The sequence below is a fragment of the Oncorhynchus nerka genome, unplaced genomic scaffold, assembly GCF_034236695.1.
Source record: "Oncorhynchus nerka isolate Pitt River unplaced genomic scaffold, Oner_Uvic_2.0 unplaced_scaffold_776, whole genome shotgun sequence".
Taxonomy (NCBI): domain Eukaryota; kingdom Metazoa; phylum Chordata; class Actinopteri; order Salmoniformes; family Salmonidae; genus Oncorhynchus; species Oncorhynchus nerka.
Window position 1 is genome coordinate 26237 of NW_027040449.1, and position 25732 is coordinate 51968.

Below are 25732 nucleotides of genomic sequence, written 5' to 3' on the forward strand. Positions count from 1 at the left end.
ATAAATGTTGTGGATCTTAATGTCTTTCCTCATAATCCTGGACTATCGGACCACCATTTTATCACGTTTGCAATTGCAACAAATAATCTGCTCAGACCCCAACCAAGGAACATCAAAAGTTGTGCTATAAATTCACAGACAACACAAAGATTCCTTGATGTCCTTCCAGACTCCCTCTGTCTACCCAAGGACGCCAGAGGACAAAAATCAGTTAACCACCTAACTGAGGAACTCAATTTAACCTTGCTCAATACCCTAGATGCAGTTGCACCCCTAAAAACTAAAAACATTTCTCATAAGAAACTAAGCTCCCTGGTATACAGAAAATACCCAAGCTCTGAAGCAAGCTTCCAGAAAATTGGAACGGAAATGGCGCCACACCAAACTGGAAGTCTTCCGACTAGCTTGGAAAGACAGTACCGTGCAGTATCGAAGAGCCCTTACTGCTGCTCGATCATCCTATTTTTCCAAATTAATTGAGGAAAATAAGAACAATCCGAAATTCCTTTTTGATACTGTCGCAAAGCTAACTAAAAATCAGCATTCCCCAAGAGAGGATGGCTTTCACTTCAGCAGTAATAAATTCATGAACTTCTTTGAGGAAAAGATCATGATTATTAGAAAGCAAATTACGGACTCCTCTTTAAATCTGCATATTCCTTAAAAGCTCAGTTGGCCTGAGTCTGCACAACTCTGCCAGGACCTAGGATCAAGAGAGACTCTCAAGTGTTTTAGTATTATATCTCTTGACACAATGATGAAAATAATCATGGCCTCTAAACCTTCAAGCTGCATACTGGACCCTATTCCAACTGACCTACTGAAAGAGCTGCTTCCTGTGCTTGGCCCTCCTATGTTGAACATAATAAACGGCTCTCTATCCACCGGATGTGTACCAAATTCACTAAAAGTGGCAGTAATAAAGCCCGTCTTGAAAAAGCCAAACCTTGACCCAGAAAATATTTAAAAAACTATCGGCCTACATCGAATCTTCCATTCCTCTCAATTTTTTTAGAAAGGGCTGTTGTGCAGCAACTCACTGCCTTCCTGAAGACAAACAATGTATACGAAATGCTTCAGTCTGGTTTTAGACCCCATCATAGCACTGAGACTGCACTTGTGAAGGTGGTAAATGACCTTTTAATGGCATCAGACCGAGGCTCTGCATCTGTCCTCGTGCTCCTAGACCTTAGTGCTGCTTTTGATACCATCGATCACCACATTCTTTTGGAGAGATTGGAAACCCAAATTGGTCTACACGGACAAGTTCTGGCCTGGTTTAGATCTTATCTGTCGGAAAGATATCAGTTTGTCTCTGTGAATGGTTTGTCCTCTGACAAATCAACTGTACATTTCGGTGTTCCTCAAGGTTCCGTTTTAGGACCACTATTGTTTTCATTATATACTTTTCCACTTCGGGATGTCATTCGAAAACATAATGTAAACTTTCACTGCTATGCGGATGACACACAGCTGTACATTTCAATGAAACATGGTGAAGCCCCAAAATTGCCCTCGCTAGAAGCATGTGTTTCAGACATAAGGAAGTGGATGGCTGCAAACTTTCTACTTTTAAACTTGGACAAAACAGAGATGCTTGTTCTAGGTCCCAAGAAACAAAGAGATCTTCTGTTGAATCTCACAATTAATCTTAATGGTTGTACAGTCGTCTCAAATAAAACTGTGAAGGACCTCGGCGTTACTCTGGACCCTGATCTCTCTTTTGAAGAACATATCAAGACTGTTTCAAGGACAGCTTTTTTCCATCTACGTAACATTGCAAAAATCAGAAACTTTCTGTCCAAAAATGACAAAAATTAATCCATGCTTTTGTCACTTCTAGGTTAGACTACTGCAATACTCTACTTTCGCGCTACCCGGATAAAGCACTAAATAAACTTCAGTTAGTGCTAAATACGGCTGCTAGAATCCTGACTAGAACCCAACAATTTTATCATATTACTCCAGTGCTAGCCTCCCTACACTGGCTCCCTGTCAAGGCAAGGGCTGATTTCAAGGTTTTACTGCTAACTTACAAAGCATTACATGGGCTTGCTCCTACCTATCTCTCTGATTTGGTCCTGCCGTACATACCTACACGTACGCTACGGTCACAAGATGCAGGCCTCCTAATTGTCCCTAGAATTTCTAAGCAAACCGCTGGAGGCAGGGCTTTTTCCTATAGAGCTCCATTTTTATAGAATGGTCTGCCTATCCATGTGAGAGACGCAAACTCTGTCTCAACCTTTAAATCTTTACTGAAGACTCATCTCTTCAGTGGGTCATATGATTGAGTGTAGTTTGGCCCAGGAGTGTGAAGGTGAACGGAAAGGCTCTGGAGCAACGAACCGCCCTTGCTGTCTCTGCCTGGCCGGTTCCCCTCTTTCCACTGGGTTTCTCTGCCTCTAACCCTATTTACATTGGCTGAGTCACTGGCTTACTAGGGCTCTTTCATACCGTCCCTAGGAGGGGTGCGTCACTTGAGTGGGTTGAGTCACTGATGTGATCTTCCTGTCTGGGTTGGCGCCCCCCCTTGGGTTGTGCCGTGGCGGAGATCTTTGTGGGCTATACTCGGTCTTGTCTCAGGATGGTAAGTTGGTGGTTGAAGATATCCCTCTAGGGGTGTGGGGGCTGTGCTTTGGCAAAGTGGGTGGGGTTATATCCTTCCTGTTTGGCCCTGTCCGGGGGTGTCATCGGATGGGGCCACAGTGTCTCCTGACCCCTCCTGTCTCAGCCTCCAGTACTTATGCTGCAGTAGTGTATGTGTCGAGGGGCTAGGGTCAGTTTGTTAAATCTGGAGTACTTCTCCTGTCCTATCCGGTGTCCTGTGTGAATTTAAGTATGCTCTCTCTAATTCTCTCTTTCGAAGGACCTGAGCCTTAGGACTATGCCTCAGGACTACCGGGCATGATGACTCCTTGCTGTTCCCAGTCCACCTGGCCATGCTGCTGCTCCAGTTTCAACTGTTCTGGCTGTGATTATTATTATTTGACCATGCTGGTCATTTATGAACATTTGAACATCTTGGTCATGTTCAGTTATAATCTCCACCCAGCACAGCCAGAAGAGGACTGGCCACCCCACATAGCCTGGTTCCTCTCTAGGTTTCTTCCTAGGTATTGGCCTTTCTGGGGAGTTTTTCCTAGCCACCGTGCTTCTACACCTGCATTACTTGCTGTTTGGGGTTTTAGGCTGGGTATCTGTACAGCACTTTGAGATATCAGCTGATGTACGAAAGGCTATATAAATACATTTGATTTGATTTGTTACAGCTTCCCCCCGGTTACCGTATTAACCCCTCGTTTCATGTGTCTCTCCTCAGACCGGTGGTGGCTGTTGACAGTCTGTCTGATACAGTATTCTGTCTGATACAATAGTATGTCTGACACAGTAGTCTGATACAATCAATTAATAATCAAATTGATTTATAAAGCCCTTTTTACATCAGCTGATGTCAAAGTGCTATACAGAAACCCAGCCTAAAACCCCAAAACAAGCAAGCAATGCAGATGTAGTTGCACACTATTCTGTCTGATATAATAGTATGTCTGATACAGTAGTCTGATGGTTAGTCTGTCGTATACAGTAGTCTGACTAACAGAGTAGTCTGATAGAGTAGTCTGTCTGACACATTAGCCTTTCTGATACAGTAGTCTGTCGTATACAATACTCTGTCTGAAACAGTATTCTGTCTGATGACAATGATGGAGATAAAACTATTTCTAAACACTCTTTCAGAACATTTAATTATCAAATGATCAATATGTTGAACACATTTTTTTTGTGCTGTTACTACATTGTTACCTAAATGTAGGAGCACACAACAGAAAGGTTACACAACCAGTTGCAATTTTAGCATGTAAATCTTGTGCATTCCAGCAATGCCACTACACAACACAATACATTAATTGCACGATAACGGTTACAAACGGTGCCCACAAACTATCAGGACCTACATAAAGCTGTCCCAACAGCAGAGTCCCAACAGCAGAGTCCCATCAGCAGAGTCCCATCAGCAGAGTCTCATCAGCAGAGTCCCAACAGCAGAGTCCCAACAGCAGAGTCCCAACAGCAGAGTCCCAACAGCAGAGCACGTTTTAAAATTATATACAGTATATTTACTGCACATTAGCAGAGTAACAAGCATTTCACAAATAACAATTGCACCTTGTTTGATTTAAAACAGTCAGTCAGTGGCATCTACAGGACAGACGACCAGTGAAATACTATCTGAATCACCAGGGTTGAAGAATGGATAGAGTTTCTCAGTGAAGGAGCAGTCAGTGAAAGAGTAGATATGACACCTGTCCTCCACATTGTAGAAGGAGACCTGTCTCTTCTCATAATCCACAAACACCCCCACCTTCTGGGGCCCCTCTCTCGGGGTGAAGGTGACAGGGGAATCAGCATGAGCTGTGTACTCTCCATCCTTCAGCTCCACAGTCCAGTATCCATTATTAGGGATGGGTATACAACTCTCATTCCTATTGATGGACTGTATGACCACCCCCAAAGTCCACTCAGTCTTCCCCTCCACTTTCACCTCATAGTAGAACTTCCCTGAGAAGCCCACATTTCCGAGGACAGAGGACCAATTGGTAAACCTCTTCCCGTTGTCAGAGAGAACCTGGTTTAGTTCTCCATGTCTCACTTGTTTCCCATCATCAGACAGGATGAGTTTACGATGTGCAGAATCAGGATCTAGAGTCACAACCACTGTGGAGAGAAACATACACTATGTAAACACAATGACATCAACATCAGTGGTATGATACACTATGGTAAACACAATGACATCATGACATCAGTGGTATAATACACTATGGTAAACACAATGATATCATGACATCAGTGGTATAATACACTATGGTAAACACAATGACATCATCAGTGGGTATAATACACTATGGTAAACACAATGACATCACCATCACTGGTATAATACACTATGGTAAACACAATGACATCATGACATCACTGGTATAATACACTATGGTAAACACAATGACATCATCAGTGGGTATAATACACTATGGTAAACACAATGACATCACCATCACTGGTATAATACACTATGGTAAACACAATGACATCATCAGTGGGTATAATACACTATGGTAAACACAATGACATCACCATCACTGGTATAATACACTATGGTAAACACAATGATATCATGACATCAGTGGTATAATACACTATGGTAAACACAATGACATCATCAGTGGGTATAATACACTATGGTAAACACAATGACATCACCATCACTGGTATAATACACTATGGTAAACACAATGACATCATGACATCACTGGTATAATACACTATGGTAAACACAATGACATCCGAGACACTCTATTTGGTATAATATATAGTATGGTATGTATAGTATGGTATGTATTAATTTGTGGATGTCACAGAGTATAAAACACACCTTCATGTCTTCTGATGGTTTCAAAGTCTGAAATATAGAGTAAGAGACTGTTGGTTATGAAAATTAGCGACATACCGATGGATATCACAAACAACTGTAAGTGCACATTTGTGTTGTTCATCCCAGACCTCAAACTATGAAGACCTATAATAATTCTAATCTTAGTGAACATATGGGGAGAAATATCTGACACCCCAGCAGTCCCAGGAAGGTGGGGAGACCAAGAGCCAATTTGTTATACAGTATACGCACAGTGTATATAATAAATCATTTTGACAGTAACCCTCCATAAATTTGTTCATAAACCTTTTTCTTTTCAATATGTGATAGGAAGCTAAGTGTGTTTTTTTTTGGCTACAGGAATGTGACTGAAAAAGTGAAAAAGAAACTGATTGATAGTTTGATGGGATAGTCAGGGATGGTAGAAACAGCTTTATTTGCCATAGCAACATCAGTGAAACTGGGCAGAAGGGAGTTGTACTTCAAATACAGCAGTTCAGTAACATCAATAATGAACTAATATTTGTTTTATTTAACTTCTATTTAACTAGGCAATTCAGTTTAGAAACAAATTCTTATTTTACAATGAGGGCCTACCCTGGCCAAAACCTCCCCTAACCCGGACGACGCTGGGCCAATTGTACGCCGCCCTATGGGACTCCCGATCACAGCCAGTTGGGATACAGCCCGGGATCAAACCATGTAGTGACGCCTCTAGCACTGAGATGCAATGCCTTAGACCTCTGCGTCACTCGGGAGCCCACAAGCTGACAGTCCCCGAAATCAGGCACTAGAATTACGTAACAATATGTTCATGTTTACATGACTTATTTGTTTGATTTCCCACCGTGTTATAAGTCAGAAGACCATCCAGACCTTACTAGGACCATGTCAACATCCTCTGTAAAATAAACGTGTATTTGCCTCCCTCTGGTGGTAGAAAGTATCACTACATCCATTTATTTTACTTGGCTGCAATGTTACTTCAAAGGGGCAGATCTTGGAAAAACATTTTTTAATCCATAGTTCTTTATTAAACATTTTATTCTAAGTGTTCACTGCTCCTTCACACAACAACTCCTTTGGCAGAGGTCACCTAAAATGCTACTTTAATGAACTACAGATTTCAGCAAACAAAGAAAGTCACACAATTACACAGGACAAACAGGTTCACGGTAAGAGTTTAAGAATGGACATTTTTACAAGTATCGATTGATAGTCGGAGGTACAGTCCACACACACTCATCACCACTCAACTCCATTGACAAAGCTAACATTTATAAGCCATCATATACAGTAGGTAACAACGCCTTAATACTTACCCAGCTGAGAAGTCAGGATTTCTACAGATAAACAGATACATATAGTCAATTAGACACATCAGTGGTGTCCAAGGGGGAATCAACATGTGTTGGCTACCTCTCTAGTCTACACTCTAAAAATAAAAGGTTCCTGTATGATCTTTTAGGATAATATAAGGTTTAAAAAAAACAAAAAAGCCTTACGGTTAATTTAAGAACCTATACTCTGCCATCAGGTCGTATTTTATTTTTTGTATTTGACCCCTTTTTCTCCCCAGTTGATAGTTACAGTCTAGTCTCATCGCTGGGTTGGAGCGATCTGGTCGCATCCGCGCTTCGGTCTGCAGGTTGTATAACTTTTTCATTACATTTCATTACATTTCATTATAGTACAACGGTCTGATTTGTCTAATCTTAGCAATTTCCTCTTAGCTAGCTACATAGTCGTCGTTGTATCAAAGATAATTGCGTAATTATCGTATTTCGTCGTCTCCTATCTGTCCAACACGTTCACCGTCTACCGTAGCACTGTAGTACTATCACACTCAACTGAACGTCTTGATTAGTGTAGTGTTAGCTAGCTACATAGCTAGCTACATAGTTGTCTTTGCTGTCTTCGTTTCCAAGATAATTGTGTAGCTTAGAGTGTGGAGTCTTAGAGTGATAATTGCGTTATTATTGTATTTCGTCGCCTCCTATCTGCCTAGCAGCTAGCATACGTTCACCGGCTACCGTAGCACTGTAGTAACTATCACACTCAACCGAACGACTTGATTAGTGTAGTATTAGATAGCTACATAGTTGTCTTTGCTGTCTTCGTATCCAAGATAATTGTGTAGTTTAGAGTGTGTAGTCTTAGAGTGATTATCTTAATTCACCGAGGTTAGCTAGCCAGCTATTTTGTCGTCCTTAACGTAGGAGACACTCCTAGCTAGCCAACAGCCAGCCAACGTCTACTGAATAGAACTTTCGCATCCCGGTCGCATTCCGCCGCTCCACAGGTAGTATCACTTTTTCACTTCATTTCATTACAGTCCCAACGGTGTGATTTGTTTGATCGTAGCTAGCTACATAGCTAGCTACATAGCCGTCTTTGTTTCAAAGATAATTGTGTAGTCTAGAGCGATTTTCTAGGTTAGTTAGCCAGCTATTGTCGTTCTCCTACGCAACGTAACGTAACCAACACTGCTAGCTAGCCAGCTAGCTCCCGATAAGCAGCATTGTAGAAACTTCACACTCAACGGTACGACTTGATTAGGGTAGTGTCAACAACGCAGCTAGCCTACCCCAGCAGTACTCTATCATTTTAATCATTTTAGTCAATTAGATTCTTGCTACGTAAGCTTAACTTTCTGAACATTCGAGACGTGTAGTCCACTTGTCATTCCAATCTCCTCTGCATTAGCGTAGCCTCTTCTCTAGCCTGTCAACTATGTGTCTGTCTATCCCTGTTCTCTCCTCTCTGCACAGACCATACAAACGCTCCACACCGCATGGCCGCAGCCACCCTAATCTGGTGGTCCCAGCGCGCACGACCCACGTGGAGTTCCAGGTCTCCGGTAGCCTCTGGAACTGCCGATCTGCGGCCAACAAGGCAGAGTTCATCTCAGCCTATGTCTCCCTCCAGTCCCTCGACTTCTTGGCTCTGACGGAAACATGGATCACCACAGACAACACCGCTACTCCTACTGCTCTCTCTTCGTCCGCCCACGTGCTCTCGCACACCCCGAGAGCTTCTGGTCAGCGGGGTGGTGGCACCGGGATCCTCATCTCTCCCAAGTGGTCATTCTCTCTTTCTCCCCTTACCCATCTGTCTATCGCCTCCTTTGAATTCCATGCTGTCACAGTTACCAGCCCTTTCAAGCTTAACATCCTTATCATTTATCGCCCTCCAGGTTCCCTCGGAGAGTTCATCAATGAGCTTGATGCCTTGATAAGCTCCTTTCCTGAGGACGGCTCACCTCTCACAGTTCTGGGCGACTTTAACCTCCCCACGTCTACCTTTGACTCATTCCTCTCTGCCTCCTTCTTTCCACTCCTCTCCTCTTTTGACCTCACCCTCTCACCTTCCCCCCTACTCACAAGGCAGGCAATACGCTCGACCTCATCTTTACTAGATGCTGTTCCTCCACTAACCTCATTGCAACTCCTCCAAGTCTCCGACCACTACCTTGTATCCTTTTCCCTCTCGCTCTCATCCAACACTTCCCACACTGCCCCTACTGGATGGTATCGCGCCGTCCCAACCTTCGCTCTCTCTCCCCCGCTACTCTCTCCCTCTTCCATCCTATCATCTCTTCCTCTGCTCAAACCTTCTCCAACCTATCTCCTGATTCTGCCTCCTCAACCCTCCTCTCCTCCCTTTCTGCATCCTTTGACTCTCTATGTCCCCTATCCTCCAGGCCGGCTCGGTCCTCCCCTCCCGCTCCGTGGCTCGACGACTCATTGCGAGCTCACAGAACAGGGCTCCGGGCAGCCGAGCGGAAATGGAGGAAAACTCGCCTCCCTGCAGACCTGGCATCCTTTCACTCCCTCCTCTCTACATTTTCCTCCTCTGTCTCTGCTGCTAAAGCCACTTTCTACCACTCTAAATTCCAAGCATCTGCCTCTAACCCTAGGAAGCTCTTTGCCACCTTCTCCTCCCTCTTGAATCCTCCTCCCCCTCCCCCTCCTCCCTCTCTGCAGATGACTTCGTCAACCATTTTGAAAAGAAGGTCGACGACATCCGATCCTCGTTTGCTAAGTCAAACGACACCGCTGGTTCTGCTCACACTGCCCTACCCTGTGCTCTGACCTCTTTCTCCCTCTCTCTTCAGATGACATCTCACGTCTTGTGACGGCCGGCCGCCCAACAACCTGCCCGCTGACCCTATCCCCTCCTCTCTTCTCCAGACCATATCCGGTGACCTTCTCCCTTACCTCACCTCGCTCATCAACTCATCCCTGACCGCTGGCTACGTCCCTCCCGTCTTCAAGAGAGCGAGAGTTGCACCCCTTCTGAAAAAACCTACACTCGATCCCTCCGATGTCAACAACTACAGACCAGTATCCCTTCTTTCTGTTCTCTCCAAAACTCTTGAACGTGCCGTCCTTGGCCAGCTCTCCCGCTATCTCTCTCAGAATGACCTTCTTGATCCAAATCAGTCAGGTTTCAAGACTAGTCATTCAACTGAGACTGCTCTTCTCTGTATCACGGAGGCGCTCCGCACTGCTAAAGCTAACTCTCTCTCCTCTGCTCTCATCCTTCTAGACCTATCGGCTGCCTTCGATACTGTGAACCATCAGATCCTCCTCTCCACCCTCTCCGAGTTGGGCATCTCCGGCGCGGCCCACGCTTGGATTGCGTCCTACCTGACAGGTCGCTCCTACCAGGTGGCGTGGCGAGAATCCGTCTCCTCACCACGTGCTCTCACCACTGGTGTCCCCAGGGCTCTGTTCTAGGCCCTCTCCTATTCTCGCTATACACCAAGTCACTTGGCTCTGTCATAACCTCACATGGTCTCTCCTATCATTGCTATGCAGACGACACACAATTAATCTTCTCCTTTCCCCCTTCTGACGACCAGGTGGCGAATCGCATCTCTGCATGTCTGGCAGACATATCAGTGTGGATGACGGATCATCACCTCAAGCTGAACCTCGGCAAGACGGAGCTGCTCTTCCTCCCGGGGAAGGACTGCCCGTTCCATGATCTCGCCATCACGGTTGACAACTCCATTGTGTCCTCGTCCCAGAGCGCTAAGAACCTTGGCGTGATCCTGGACAACACCCTGTCGTTCTCAAATAACATCAAGGCGGTGGCCCGTTCCTGTAGGTTCATGCTCTACAACATCCGCAGAGTACGACCCTGCCTCACACAGGAAGCGGCGCAGGTCCTAATCCAGGCACTTGTCATCTCCCGTCTGGATTACTGCAACTCGCTGTTGGCTGGGCTCCCTGCCTGTGCCATTAAACCCCTACAACTCATCCAGAACGCCGCAGCCCGTCTGGTGTTCAACCTTCCCAAGTTCTCTCACGTCACCCCGCTCCTCCGCTCTCTCCACTGGCTTCCAGTTGAAGCTCGCATCCGCTACAAGACCATGGTGCTTGCCTACGGAGCTGTGAGGGGAACGGCACCTCACTACCTCCAGGCTCTGATCAGGCCCTACACCCAAACAAGGGCACTGCGTTCATCCACCTCTGGCCTGCTCGCCTCCCTACCACTGAGGAAGTACAGTTCCCGCTCAGCCCAGTCAAAACTGTTCGCTGCTCTGGCCCCCCAATGGTGGAACAAACTCCCTCACGACGCCAGGACAGCGGAGTCAATCACCACCTTCCGGAGACACCTGAAACCCCACCTCTTTAAGGAATACCTAGGATAGGATAAAGTAATCCTTCTCCCCTCCCCCCTTAAAAGACCTAGATGCACTATTGTAAAGTGGCTGTTCCACTGGATGTCATAAGGTGAAAGCACCAATTTGTAAGTCGCTCTGGATAAGAGCGTCTGCTAAATGACTTAAATGTAATGTAAATGCAACTCCCGTACGGACTCGGGAGAGGCAAAGGTCATTTTTTCCATTTCTTCCGAAACACAACCCAACCAAATCACACTGCTTCTTGACACAATGCCCACTTAACCCGGAAGCCAGCCGAACCAATTTTCGGAGGAACCACAGTACACCTAGCGACGGTGTCAGCGTGCACTGTGCCCGGTCCGCCACAGGAGTCGCTGGTACGCGATGGGACAAGGACATCCCTGCCGGCCGCCAAACCCTCCCCTACCCGGACGATGCTGGGCCCCATTGGTCTCCCGGTCGCGGCCAGCTGCGACAGTGCCTGGACTCAAACCCAGAATCTCTAGCGGCACAGCTAGCCTGATGCAGTGCCTTAGATCACTGCGCCACTTGGGAGGCCCGTCAGTTCATTTTGAACCTTTGTAGACTTAAGGGGTGCTTTGAAGAACCTTTTCAAAAGAGGGGTTTCTTTTTGGAACCAGTAAGTGAGTAAAGGGCACTCGTGCGTTAATTCAAATTGAGAATGTTGGTATTATGGGTCAGCTAGGACTCAGCTAAGGTGTTACAATACAGTTTTTTTATCACTATTACATGAACTAAGAAACCTTCTACTATATACTCTTTTGTTTTCTAGCCTATGAAATTACCTGTGGGGCCTTTGTCTGGCAAATACATTTGTTTTGTTACACTATAGAAGCGTTGGATTCCCTGTTTTGTGGTTACTTTGGAAGCGCGTCTAATGGCGACATCACATGACTGGATTACGAATTGCCGTTATATTTGACAAAAAAAACGTAGCTGAATGGAACGCTGACGAATGGTTTATGAACGTGATCACTCATCAGACCGGAGGTAAAGAGGCGAACATTTCATCTGACCGGAGGTAAAACTAGTGGCGCTCCTCAACTGTAAATTAATGTTCCCTGTGACTGTGTTAGAAATGACTGATGCTATTGAAGCTCTGTGACTGTTTGATTTGAGCTATTCACTGTGAATAAAGGGGAGAAAAGTGTGCTTGTTCTTCCGTTTTGGTTCTGCTCTGTGTTGAATGAATGTGTGGAACTTGTAAGCTTGGAATCGATCGCTCGTGTAGCTTGGAATCGTGTGTGTCTTTTGTTGTTGGATTTGCGCTGAATTGAGAACTCATTGTGGAGCTGCAAAAAGAGAACGCTTTGCTGATTGGCTGCTGTGTCTGAGTTGTGATGATGTAGTTTTTGGCTCATTCATTAACCTATGCCGTGCTAAAATGTGTTCACACCGTGCTGATGGTTGCAAATCAATGGAATTTAATGGGATTTGATGTTCAGTGCTCTTACCTGCCCTTACAATGGATCCAAGTGAAACATTGCAAAAGTTCAAATGATCGAGAAGTGCTAAGTTGGGTGCACTTACTAAAAGAGAAATGAGATCACACTACTTATGGGAGATGATGGAAATGTTGAAATCTTTGCTGACACAAAGATTACTCAAAGTTGGTTAAGTTGGTGCATGATCTCAATGAGTCCATAAAGGCTTTGTTATCTGCTGAGAAGGCAACAACGTATCAGGTTGAACATTATGGCCCAAACGCAGCAACACTGGATCGTTTTGCAACCATTTTGGACGCATGGATGGAAGAAGAACAGTAATAAACAGCGGCTAAAAACTGATGAGGAGGTCCAGCCAAGTTTCTCCAATGTCTCATCAGAACATGTAAATAGATCACAACACAGCAGGCACTCAGGACAATCCATCACATATTCTACCAGGCTCTATTTGAAGGCTGAAAGGGAAGCCTTACTGGTTAAAGCTGAAGCATTGAATAGTAAACAAGCACTGGAGAAACAGGAGGCTCAACTCAAGGCACAAAAGAAATGTTTGGAGCTTGAAGCTGAAATATTGGCTAACAGTGCTAAGATGAATGTATTCCATGTGTAGGAAGCCACTCAAGGAATGGGAAACAAATCAGATTTAATGAACGATACCTGAATGCAATGGGAAGGCCTGAAGATACCATGGGGAAGGTTACTCAAAGCAAATTGGTGCCCACCACCACTCAGGTTGTCACAGGTATCCATAACACACAGTCACACATCATGGCTGACCTGGGATCCCCATTGTTCACCATGTCTGTTCATACTGCACAGGGCCAGGGTCAATATACTGTGTTATAACTAAAGAACTACCACCACATACAGCACTGTTCATCATAGGTCAACTCACACACAGTAGAGCCTGTTGTAAGACCAAAAGAGGCAGCTGTAATTTCCAACTAGGGGAGGAAGGCCTTTCAACCCAGACCAGGGTGGAGCTGACAACATGGGTAGTATTGTCAACATTCTGCTACACCAAAATGCTATCACTGAAATGCTGGTAAGGCAACAAAGTTTGTCCTAATTACCACCTCTTAGTGTACCACTGGGTGACCCACTACACTACAGGTTCTTTGTACCAGTGTTTAAGGGTGAACCACTAGACTACAGGTTCTGTGTGCATGGCTTTGAACATGCTATCGAAGACCGGACCGAGAACAGCAAAGACAGGCTGTACCTTTGGAGAAATTCACCATGGGGCAACCCAAATCAAATCTTGGCTCAGCTCCTTTGTCTTACTGACGTTGAGGGAGAGGTTGTTGTCCTGTCATCACACTGCCAGGTATCTGACCTCCTCCCCAAGGCTGTCTCATTGTTTTCAGTGATCAGGCCTACCACTGTCTGCAAACTTAATGATGGTGTTGGAGTTCTAAGTGGCCATGCAGTCATGGGTGAACAGGAGTACCCGAGAGGACTAAGTACGCACCCTGAGGGGCCCCCATGTTGAGGGTCAGCATGGCGGATGTATTGTTGTCTACCCTCACCACCTTGGGGCGACCCGTCAGCACGTCCAGGATCCAGTTGCAGAGGGAGGTGTTCAGTCCCAGGGTCCTTAGCTTAGTGATGAACTTGGAGGGCACCATGGTGTTGAATGCTGAGCTGTAGTCAATGAACAGCATTCTCACGTAGGTGTTCCTTTTGTCCAGGTGGGAAAGGGTAGTGTAGAGTGCAATAGAGATTGTGTCATCTGGGGTTCTGTTGGGGTGGTTTGCGAATTGGGGTGGGTCCAGGGTGTCTTGAATGATGGTGTTGATGTGAGCCATGATCAGCCTTTCAAAGCATTTCAAGGATATTGATATGAGTGCTAAGCGACAATAGTCATTTAGACAGGTTACCTTGGCGTTGTTGGACACAGGGACTATGGTGGTCTGCTTGAAATATGTTGGTATTACAGACTGGGTAAGGGAAAGGTTGAAAATGTCTGTAAAGACACTTGCCAGCTGGTCAGCGCATGCTCTGAGTACGAGTCCTGCAAATCCATCTGACCCTGCGGCTTTGTGAGTGAAGAACCTGTTTAAAGGTCTCACACACATTGGCTACCGAGAGCGTGGTCACACAGCCGTCCGGAACTCATGGTTTAGTGTTTCTTCCCTCGACAGGAGCGTAGAAGGCATTTAGCTCATCTGCTAGGCTCGTGTCACTGGGCAGCTTGTGGCTGCGTTTCTCTTTCTAATCTGTGATAGTTTGCGAGCCCTGCTACATCCGACAAGTGTCAGAGCTTGTGTAGTAGGATTTGATCATACTCCTGCATTGATGCTTTGCCTGTTTGATGATTCATCGGAGGGAATAACATGATTTATTCTAAGCGTCTGGGTCTGTGTCCTGCTCCTTGAAAGCGGCAGCCTTCTGCTCAGTGCGGATGCTGCCTGTAATCCATGGCTTCTGGTTGGGACATGTATGTACGGCCACTGTGGGAACGATGTCATCGATGCACTTTAATGAAGCAGGTGACTGATGTGGTAAACTCCTCACCACTTCCGAATTGAGCGTTTCACTGGTACTTCCTGGTTGAGTTTTTACTTGTAAACAGGATTAAGGAGGATAGTTATGGTCAGATTAGCCAGAGATCTAGTCCACATTTACCAACATATGGAGGCTGACAGAGGGTATGCAGAGGCCAAAAGCAGAAAAATGAATCCATGCTTTTGTCACTTCTAGGTTAGACTACTGCAATGCTCTACGTTCCCGCTACCCGGATAAAGCACTAAATAAACTTCAGTTAGTGCTAAATACGGCTGCTAGAATCCTGACTAGAACCAAAAAATGTGATCATATTACTCCAGTGCTAGCCTCCCTACACTGGCATCCTGTCAAGGCAAGGGCTGATTTCAAGGTTTTACTGCTAACCTACAAAGCATTACATGGGTTTGCTCCTACCTATCTCTCTGATTTGGTCCTGATTTGGTCCTGCCATACATACCTAGAGCTCCATTTTTATGGAATGGTCTGCCTACCCATGTGAGAGACGCAAATTCGGTCTCAAACTTTAAGTCTTTACTGAAGACTCATCTCTTCAGTGGGTCATATGATTGACTGTAGTCTGGCCCAGGAGCGTGAAGGTGAACGGAAAGGCTCTGGAGCAACGAACCGCCCTTGCTGTCTCTGCCTGGCCGGTTCCCCTCTTTCCACTGGGATTCTCTGCCTGAGTCACTGGCTTACTAGGGCTCTTTCATACTGTCCCTAGGAGGGGTGCGCCACTTGAGTGGGTTGAGTCACTGATGTGATCTTCCTGTCTGGGTTGGCGCCCCCCCTTGGGTTGTGCCGTGGCGGAGATCTTTGTGGGCTATACTCGGCCTCGTCTCAAGATGGTAAGTTGGTGGTTGAAGATATCCCTCTAGTGGTGTGGGGGCTGTGCTTTGGCAAAGTGGGTGGGGTTATATCCTTCCTGTTTGGCCCTGTCCGGGGGTGTCATCGGATGGGGCCACAGTGTCTCCTGACCCCTCCTGTCTCAGCCTCCAGTATTTATGCTGCAGTAGTTTATGTGTCGGTAGGCTAGGGTCAGTCTGATATATCTGGAGTAATTCTCCTGTCCTATCCGGTGTCCTGTATGAATTTAAGTATGCTCTCTCTAATTCTCTCTTTCTCTTTCTTTCTCTCTCTCGGAGGACCTGAGCCCTAGGACTACCTGACATGATGACTCCTTGCTGTCCCCAGTCCACCTGGCCGTGCTGCTGCTCCAGTTTCAACTGTTCTGCCTGTGATTATTATTATTTGACCATGCTGGTAATTTATGAACATTTGAACATCTTGGCCATGTTCTGTTATAATCTTCACCCGGCACAGCCAGAAGAGGACTGGTCACCCCACATAGCCTGGTTTCTTCCTAGGTTTTGGCCTGTCTAGGGAGTTTTTCCTAGCCACTGTGCTTCTACACCTGCATTGCTTGCTGTTTGGGGTTTTAGGCTGGGTTTCTGTATCAGCTGATGTACGAAGGGCTATATAAATACATTTGATTTGATTTGATTGGCAGGACAGGTCTTCATATAACACAAAGACACAGGGAGTAGCTGTGTTGATTAATAAGAATTTACCCTTCTGTGTAACGAAAATAAATATTGATCTACTGGGACGTTATATAGTGGTCCATGGCAGAATGTTCTGAATCTTGGACCTTGCTTAATGTATATGCACCCAATTATGATTATCATATTTTTATTCAAGAAATATAACCCAAGGTAACGGAATTTCAGGGAAAACTCTTAGTTTGGGGCAACTTGATTTTTTGTCTGGATCAGATTCTGAATACATCCTCCACTAAAGCAACCTCATTGACTAAGTCAGCCAAATGCACTCTATCATTTATGAAAGACTTACATTTGAAAGACACATGGAGATAGCTCCACCCCCAAGATGGGGATTACTCATTCTACTCCTACCTGCACTCTAATACCTGGATTGATTATCTTTCTCCTATTAGCACAGGTAACCCATAGAGTTGTGTAAACTGAGTATTTATCCAGAACTAGATCAGATCATTCTCCCCTCACACGTTCTGTTTGGATGCCGGATGAAGTTCAAGGGACATATAGATGGAGCCTAAACCCAACTCTTTTTAAAAAGCAGAATTTTGTCAACTTATCAGAGAACAAATTAAGTTTCAGTGAAAGAAACTGTCCTGCACTGCTGAATTGAATTCATTAATGAAATCCTATTACTACAAACATAACACCAAACATCTGTCTCTAAAGAAACATTTCGCTCATTGGTGTATAAAACTCATGGTTCCACCATTCGGGTGCCAGGACAGAGAGCTTGGACTGGACTGAGCGGGAGCTGCCCTCCCAGGGGTGGGAGGGCCAAGAGACCTGAGGTGGCAGAACGGGGTGTAGGGTTTGCTCATAGCCTGAAAGAAGGGAGGGGCAGTTCTTCTTGCTGCTACGTAGGCAAGCACCATGATCTTGTAGTGGACGCAAGATTTGACTGGAAGCCAGTGGATTGTGCAAAGGAGCGGGTTGACATGAGAGAACTTGGGAAGGTTGAAAACCAGGCGGGCTGTAGCATTCTGGATAAATTGCAGAGGTTTCATGGCACAAGCAGAGAGCCCAGCCAACAGAGATTTCTATTAGTCAAGACTGGAGATGACAAGTGCCTGGATTAGGACCTGTGCTGCTTCCTGTGTGAGGTATGGTCATATGGATGTTGTAGAGCATGAACCTGCGGTAGCGAGACGCTGCTTTGATGTTTTCAGAGAACGACAGGGTGTTGTCCAGGTTCACGCCAAGGCTCTTTGCACTCTGGGTGTGCGACACTGTGGAGTTGTCAATTGTGATGGAGAGGTGTGATGATATGATGGAGCCAAGTGACTTGGTGTATAGAGAGAAGAGGAGAGAAACTAGAACAGAACCCTGGGTGACACCAGTAGTGAGAAAACATGGTGCAGACCCAGATCCTCTCTACTGATGGTTCCCAGTGTCGAAGGCAGTGGATAGATCTAGGAGGATGAGAGAGAGTCTGCTTTGTCAGTACGGAGAGCCTCCGTGGCACAAAGAAGAGCAGTCTCGGTTGAGTGACCCGGCCTGAAGCCTGACTGGTTAGGGTCAAGAAGATTGTTCTGAGAGCGATAACGAGAGAGTTGATCAGAGATAGCACGCTCAATTGTTTTGGAAAGAAATGAAAGGGGTACAGGTCTATAGATTGATGTCAGATGAGTCAAGTGTTGGTTTCTCAACAGTTTTCCGTGTGTATCAAGAATGGTCCACCACCAAAGGATATCCAGCCAACTTGACACATCTGTGGGAAGCATTGGAGTCAACATGGACTGGTATCCCTTGGGAATGCTTTCAACACCTTGTAAAGTCCATGCCCTAACAAATTGAGGCAAAAGGGGTTGCAACACAATATTAGGAAGGTGTTCCGAATGGTTTGTACTCTCACCGTATGTCAGACATGTTCTGGAAGAGGTGGACCAAAGAGTATCTTCCTGAGTTGCAGGAGTAACAAAAATTAACACAAGACGAAAATTTCTCTCTGGGGACATGGTTCTCAGCAATATGACTCTTATCTCTGTACAACGTGTTGATGGGGTTAAAGGTTCCAAACTGTCTGTTCATCACGTACCTGTGGCCTCAAGGTAAGTTTTGAATTGGATTACAAATAGCCTTTATAAATGGTTCACATAATTCTTTCAAAGTGATGATCTGAAGACACTACTTACCCTTCTCCTTCCTGAGGTCATCTGTAAACATGTAGAGTAGGTGGAAGACAGTGAGAACATCATTAACATGAACACTAGAAGATGTAGTCTCTCTCTGGGACTCCTTGTCTCATATCAATGTTCCAACATCAGACGGAACATCTTCAATGAGCTCAAAATAACCTTAAAACGTTTTCGTACTTGAAGTCGGTAAATTAAAGAGAATGTTACTTTTGTGGTTCTAATAACATTTTCAAAGTGATGATTTGAAGACAGTACTTACCTCGATTCTCAGTGAGGTAATCTGTAAACATGTAGAGTAGATGGAAGACAGTGAGAACATCATTAACATGAACACTCGAAGATGTAGTCTCTCTCAGGGACTTCTTGGTCAAGATTCAATCCAATGTGCGTTATACTGCAGGGCACTTCACAGCTGACAATGCGGTTTTTTAAAGGCATTTTCCACCGGCAATCACAGAGATCACATTCATGGTAAACACTGCACATGTCGATTCATGTGTAAAATACCTTTAAAAGTCTGTTATAGTGTGCTGTGTTATAATGTGCCTTGAATTGAATCCCGGCCTTTGTCTCATAACGCTGTTCCAACATCAGAAGGAACACCTTTAATGTGCTCAGCCACAAAAAAAGACTTAACATGCTTCACATAATTCTAGTAAAGTGAAGATCTGAAGACACTACTTACATTTCTAGAGTAGATGTAGATGGAAGACAGTGAGAACATCATTAACATGAACACTAGAAGATGTAGTGTCTCTCAGGGACTCCTTGTCTCATATCAATGTTCCAACATCAGAACTAACATCTTCAATGAGCTCAAAATAACCTTCTTAAAACGTTTTCGTACTTGAAGTCGGTAAATTAAAGAGAATGTTACTTTTGTGGTTCAAATAATGTTATTGAAGTGATGATCTGAAGACACTACTTACAATTCTGGTCACAGAGGTCACCTGTAAATATGCAGAGTAGATGGAAGACAGTGAGAACATCATTAACATGAACACTAGAAGATGTCGTCTCTCTCTGGGACTCCTTGATCAGGATTCAATCCAATGTGCAGTATATCGCAGGGCACTTCACACCTAACAATGCACTTTTTAAAGGCATTTTCCACCGGCAATCACAGAGATCACATTCATGGTAAACACTGCACATGTTGACTCAAGTGTAAAATACCTTTAAAAGTCTGTTATAGTGTGCTGTGTTATAATGTGCCTTGAATTGAATCCCGGCCCTTGTCTCATACCACTGTTCTAACATCAGAAGGAACATCTGGGGTCAATCAGAAGTTGAAACAATAACAAAACATGATCCACTGTTTTGGTAAGAAGCTGAGGGAGGGGCTGGAGAAATAATATCACTCTCAAATTCATAGAGCTATGGATGTAAGGACTGACCATCCATGATGCTATATCAACATTATAGTTTCAAATATGTTTGGAGGCTGTATAGTGTCTGCTTGCATTTACTTTGTTTACAAACATTGAGATAAAACAAGGTTATATTTTGGATTCTGATGGGGTACAACAGTTAAACTAAGCTCTTTAATCATTTATAAGTTATATTCTTCAAGAATCAGTGGGTACATGTAATTAATTTATAAGTCAAAAAATGGATGTAGCAACTACCGATTATGCCTTTGTGCTAAAAAAAAAACAGTGTTTAATTAAATTTAGCAAAGAGATGATCTGAAGACACTACTTACCCTTCTCCTTCCTGAGGTCATCTGTAAATATGTAGAGTAGATGGAAGACAGTGAGAACATCATTAACATGAACACTAGAAGATGTAGTCTCTCTCTGGGACTCCTTGTCTCATATCACGTATCTAACGTCACAAATCATAATTGAATTCCACCACCTAAATGAGTCCAGCGTACCTCTGTGAGACAACCAGCGTACCTCTGTGAGACAACCAGCGTACCTCTGTGAGACAACCAGCGTACCTCTGTGACAACCAGCGTACCTCTGTGACAACCAGCGTACCTCTGTGAGACAACCAGCGTACCTCTGTGAGACAACCAGCGTACCTCTGTGAGACAACCAGCGTACCTCTGTGAGACAACCAGCGTACCTCTGTGAGACAACCAGCGTACCTCTGTGAGACAACCAGCGTACCTCTGTGAGACAACCAGCGTACCTCTGTGAGACAACCAGCGTACCTCTGTGAGACAACCAGCGTACCTCTGTTAGACAACCAGCGTACCTCTGTTAGACAACCAGCGTACCTCTGTGAGACAACCAGCGTACCTCTGTGAGACAACCAGCGTACCTCTGTGAGACAACCAGCGTACCTCTGTGAGACAACCAGCGTACCTCTGTGAGACAACTACCTCTGTGAGACAACCAGCGTACCTCTGTTAGACAACCAGCGTACCTCTGTGAGACAACCAGCGTACCTCTGTGAGACAACCAGCGTACCTCTGTGAGACAACCAGCGTACCTCTGTGAGACAACCAGCGTACCTCTGTGAGACAACTACCTCTGTGAGACAACCAGCGTACCTCTGTGAGACAACCAGCGTACCTCTGTGAGACAACCAGCGTACCTCTGTGAGACAACCAGCGTACCTCTGTGAGACAACCAGCGTACCTCTGTGAGACAACCAGCGTACCTCTGTGAGACAACCAGCGTACCTCTGTGAGACAACCAGCGTACCTCTGTGAGACAACCAGCGTACCTCTGTTAGACAACCAGCGTACCTCTGTTAGACAACCAGCGTACCTCTGTGAGACAACCAGCGTACCTCTGTGAGACAACCAGCGTACCTCTGTGAGACAACCAGCGTACCTCTGTGAGACAACCCAGCGTACCTCTGAGAGACTCTGTGAGACAACTACCTCTGTGAGACAACCAGCGTACCTCTGTTAGACAACCAGCGTACCTCTGTGAGACAACCAGCGTACCTCTGTGAGACAACCAGCGTACCTCTGTGAGACAACCAGCGTACCTCTGTGAGACAACCAGCGTACCTCTGTGAGACAACTACCTCTGTGAGACAACCAGCGTACCTCTGTGAGACAACCAGCGTACCTCTGTGAGACAACCAGCGTACCTCTGTGAGACAACCAGCGTACCTCTGTGAGACAACCAGCGTACTCTGTGAGACAACCAGCGCCCTCTGTGAGACAACCAGCGTACCTCTGTGAGACAACCAGCGTACCTCTGTTAGACAACCAGCGTACCTCTGTGAGACAACCAGCGTACCTCTGAGAGACAACTACCTCTGAGAGACAACTACCTCTGTGAGACAAATATATTCTACTCTGCCACCACTTCTTAATTTCATTTATTAAATGTGACTGGTCCATCAGTGATCCTGGTGTATCAGAGACTACCTCTTTCTAGTCTAGTGGTCCTCTACAGTCTCAACACATCCTGTTCTAGAACATCAACATTAATGTGACTGGTCCATCAGTGATCCAGGTGTATCAGAAACTACCTCTCTCTAGTCTAGTGGTCCTCTACAGTCGCAACACATCCTGTTCTAGAACATCAACATTAATGTGACTGGTCCAACAGTGATCCAGGTGTATCAGAGACTACCTCTCTCTAGTCTAGTGGTCCTCTACAGCCTCAACACATCCTGTTCTAGAACATCAACATTAATGTGACTGGTCCATCAGTGATCCAGGTGTATCAGAGACTACCTCTCTCTAGTCTAGTGGTCCTCTACAGTCTCAACACATCCTGTTCTAGAACATCAACATTAATGTGACTGGTCCATCAGTGATCCAGGTGTATCAGAGACTACCTTTCTCTAGTCTAGTGGTCCTCTACAGTCTCAATACATCCTGTTCTAGAACATCAACATTAATGTGACTGGTCCATCAGTGATCCAGGTGTATCAGAGACTACCTCTCTCTATTCTAGTGGGCCTCTACAGTCTCAACACATCCTGTTCTAGAACATCAACATTAATGTGACTGGTCCAACAGTGATCCAGGTGTATCAGAGACTACCTCTCTCTAGTCTAGTGGTCCTCCACAGTCTCAACACACCCTTAAAATCAGGCATCAGTGTCAACATGTTAATCACCTGCAGGTTAAAATACATTGCAGACATTTTTTTCTAACAATTAAACATTCATATAATCTGTCCATTACCTTTTTTATTACGTATGCAGTAGATAACCAGAGCTAACCCAATCACAGTGACGGCTCCCAGACAGCATAACACCATGAAGGCCATTCTCCATGGGGTTGCGTAATCAAACAACTCACCTAAAACACACACATCAACAACAGGGTTTGGTACTAATACTACCACACACCAACAACAGGGGTTTGGTACTAATACTACCACACATCAACAACAGGGCTTGGTACTAATACTACCACACACATCATTACACATCAACAACAGGGTTTGGTACTAATACTACCACACATCAACAACAGGGTTTGGTACTAATACTACCTCACACATCATTACACATCAACAACAGGGTTTGGTACTAATACTACAACACATCAACAACAGGGTTTGGTACTAATACTACCACACACATCATTACACATCAACAACAGGGTTTGGTACTAATGCTACCACACATCAACAACAGGGTTTGGTACTAATACTACCACACACCAACAACAGGGGTTTGGTACTAATACTACCACACATCAACAACAGGGCTTGGTACTAATACTACCACACACATCATTACATCAACAACAGGGTTTGGTAATACTACCACACACATCATTACACATCAACAACAGGGTTTGGTACTAATACTACCACACATCAACAACAGGGTTTGGTACTAATACTACCTCACACATCATTACACATCAACAACAGGGTTTGGTACTAATACTACCAACCAAAGCCTTTGGTTAAAACACATACTGTACATTAACACATCAATATCTCCAGTGTTTCATGTCTAAATAATATTATGTTGTTACTCACTAGGGAGGTGAATCTCTGTCTCCATCTTCTCATTGATCCGGCTCTGTTGGACTCTGCAGGTAAAGTGGTTGGTGTCAGTCTCCTGGACAATGACATGTCGTTTGACTGTGTAGAATCCATCTAAGTCTCTGTGTGTCTCAGGAGGACCAGCAGAGAGATGGACTCCTTTACTGTCCAGCCACACCAGCTCAGGCTCAGGGTGCCAGCCTTCTGATTCACACAGCAGACCCATCCCTCCCTCTCTGTGTCCCTCAATGGACACCACTGGCTTGGATCCTACAACTACAGACACACAGATAGACTGATGTTAACTGGTGACAGGCTGTGAACAAATAGACACATACTGTATCCAGTAATATGAAGGAAAGAGGTGATGTCATTGTACTGTAATTAGATTATTACATTAACATGAAAATAAACCTCACCTTTAACGAGGACTTGAACAGTGAAATCATCATACCAGCTCTTTGACTGAATTAAGCATTTGTAACGTCCCTCATCAGTGCCTTGTACCCTGGTCAGTTTTAAAGAGGTGTTTCCCCTCCACAGTTCCTCTTCAAACAGTGAAGTTCTTCCACTATAGAAGAGAATCTGATCATCTCGTATGATTCTGTGGTTTTGGTAACGAAAGACACGACCGTCTAAGAAATCCAGGTTAAGCCAGTCCACTGTCATGTCCTCTGCACTGATGTTGGGTTTGAGGTAACAGGGCAGAATGATGTCATCACCAGCTACAGCAACAATGGAATCAGTTGGACCAAGAACTTCAAACTTCTCTGAAGAGAACAGACATATTAACAGTTTCAATAGTTTACAGTGGTTTCCTCTCTCATCTACACTGATCTGAAATACACTGTAGTATATATAGTAGTACTAGACACTGTAGTATATATAGTAGTACTATACACTGTAGTATATATAGTAGTACTATACACTGTAGTATATATAGTAATACTAGACACTGTAGTATATATAGTAGTACTAGACACTGTAGTATATATAGTAGTACTAGACACTGTAGTATATATAGTGGTACTATACACTGTAGTATATATAGTAGTACTAGACACTGTAGTATATATAGTAGTACTAGACACTGTAGTATATATAGTAGTACTAGACACTGTAGTATATATAGTGGTACTATACACTGTATAATATATAGTAGTTCTATACACTGTAGTATATATAGTAGTTCTAGATACTGTAGTATATATAGTAGTACTATACACTGTAGGATATATAGTAGTACTATAGGGTGGAGGCCTACAGAAGAGTTGGATTCACCATTAGTTTAGTTTTTACAACAGTGCAGAGGAAGGAAAGGAGACAAGGAGAGGAATCCACCTTAGGTTATGCACCTTAACACTACACAAGCAACTAAAGACACAATGAGATACTATTAATCACACACACACCAGTGCAGATGAAGGAAAGGAGACTAGGAGAGGAATACACCTTTGGCCAGACACCCTAAAGGGGTCTCCACAGTTTACACAATGGAGCTGACGGACAATAGTAGTAGAACTATGTAGACAGAGAAGCAAAAGGACCTCCGTCGGCTCCGTTTGATTAGACTGTGTAGAACCCTTAAGACCACAATAGTGACTAAAGACACAATGAGATCATATTAATCACATACACAGAGGTATGAAAGGCAGTGAGATATTAAATGTGTATTCTACTGTACCAGAGCCTGCTGTGTGTAGGAGATGTAGAAGAATCAGACACAGACATTCTAGTTGAGTCACCTTCATCCCTGAAGACAATTAGATTCATCATAAAGAGAAAGACTAACACAACTTGAAACCTGGAAAGCAATACTGTGGCATTAATTATACAATAACAATGGATAACATAGTATAACACATTTCAAAAGACAACTAGCTGATCCATTTACCTGGTTGAATCAGTCCTATTGAGGCACTGCAGTCTGATAAATGTACTAGTGTTCTGTGATCAAACTATTGTGATGTGATCAAACTACCTTCTTATTCTTTCTATTCCTTGGGACAAGAACCTGTTCAACTGCATCGCTGCACACAACTGTTGCATAGTGAGCTCAGAATCAGATAACAT

At 44.6% G+C, this 25732-nt stretch overlaps 1 protein-coding gene across 1 annotated transcript; it reads right to left on the reverse strand.

Moving 5' to 3' along the window:
- Positions 1 to 3730: 3730 nt before the first annotated feature.
- LOC135571090 (butyrophilin subfamily 2 member A1-like) lies at positions 3731 to 25410 on the reverse strand. The gene is made up of 9 exons (XM_065016896.1): positions 25405 to 25410; positions 24079 to 24496; positions 23654 to 23935; positions 22855 to 22959; positions 20443 to 20463; positions 18997 to 19017; positions 12974 to 12979; positions 5435 to 5461; positions 3731 to 4716 (listed from the first exon to the last, which is right to left on the reverse strand). Exons 1-9 carry the CDS (start codon positions 25408 to 25410, stop codon positions 4187 to 4189), a joined length of 1416 nt encoding a protein of 471 aa, XP_064872968.1. The 3' UTR covers positions 3731 to 4186.
- Positions 25411 to 25732: the final 322 nt, after the last annotated feature.

Bases quoted from the DNA above. Each gene is read 5' to 3' on its own strand.
- LOC135571090 (XM_065016896.1), bottom strand. The intron at 20,464-22,854 runs GTAATAAAAAAG...ACATATTTACAG, and splicing joins TCTGGTTATCTACTGCATAC to ATGACCTCAGGAAGGAGAAG. The intron at 4,717-5,434 runs GTGTGTTTTATA...TTCTCTCCACAG, and splicing joins AACCATCAGAAGACATGAAG to TGGTTGTGACTCTAGATCCT.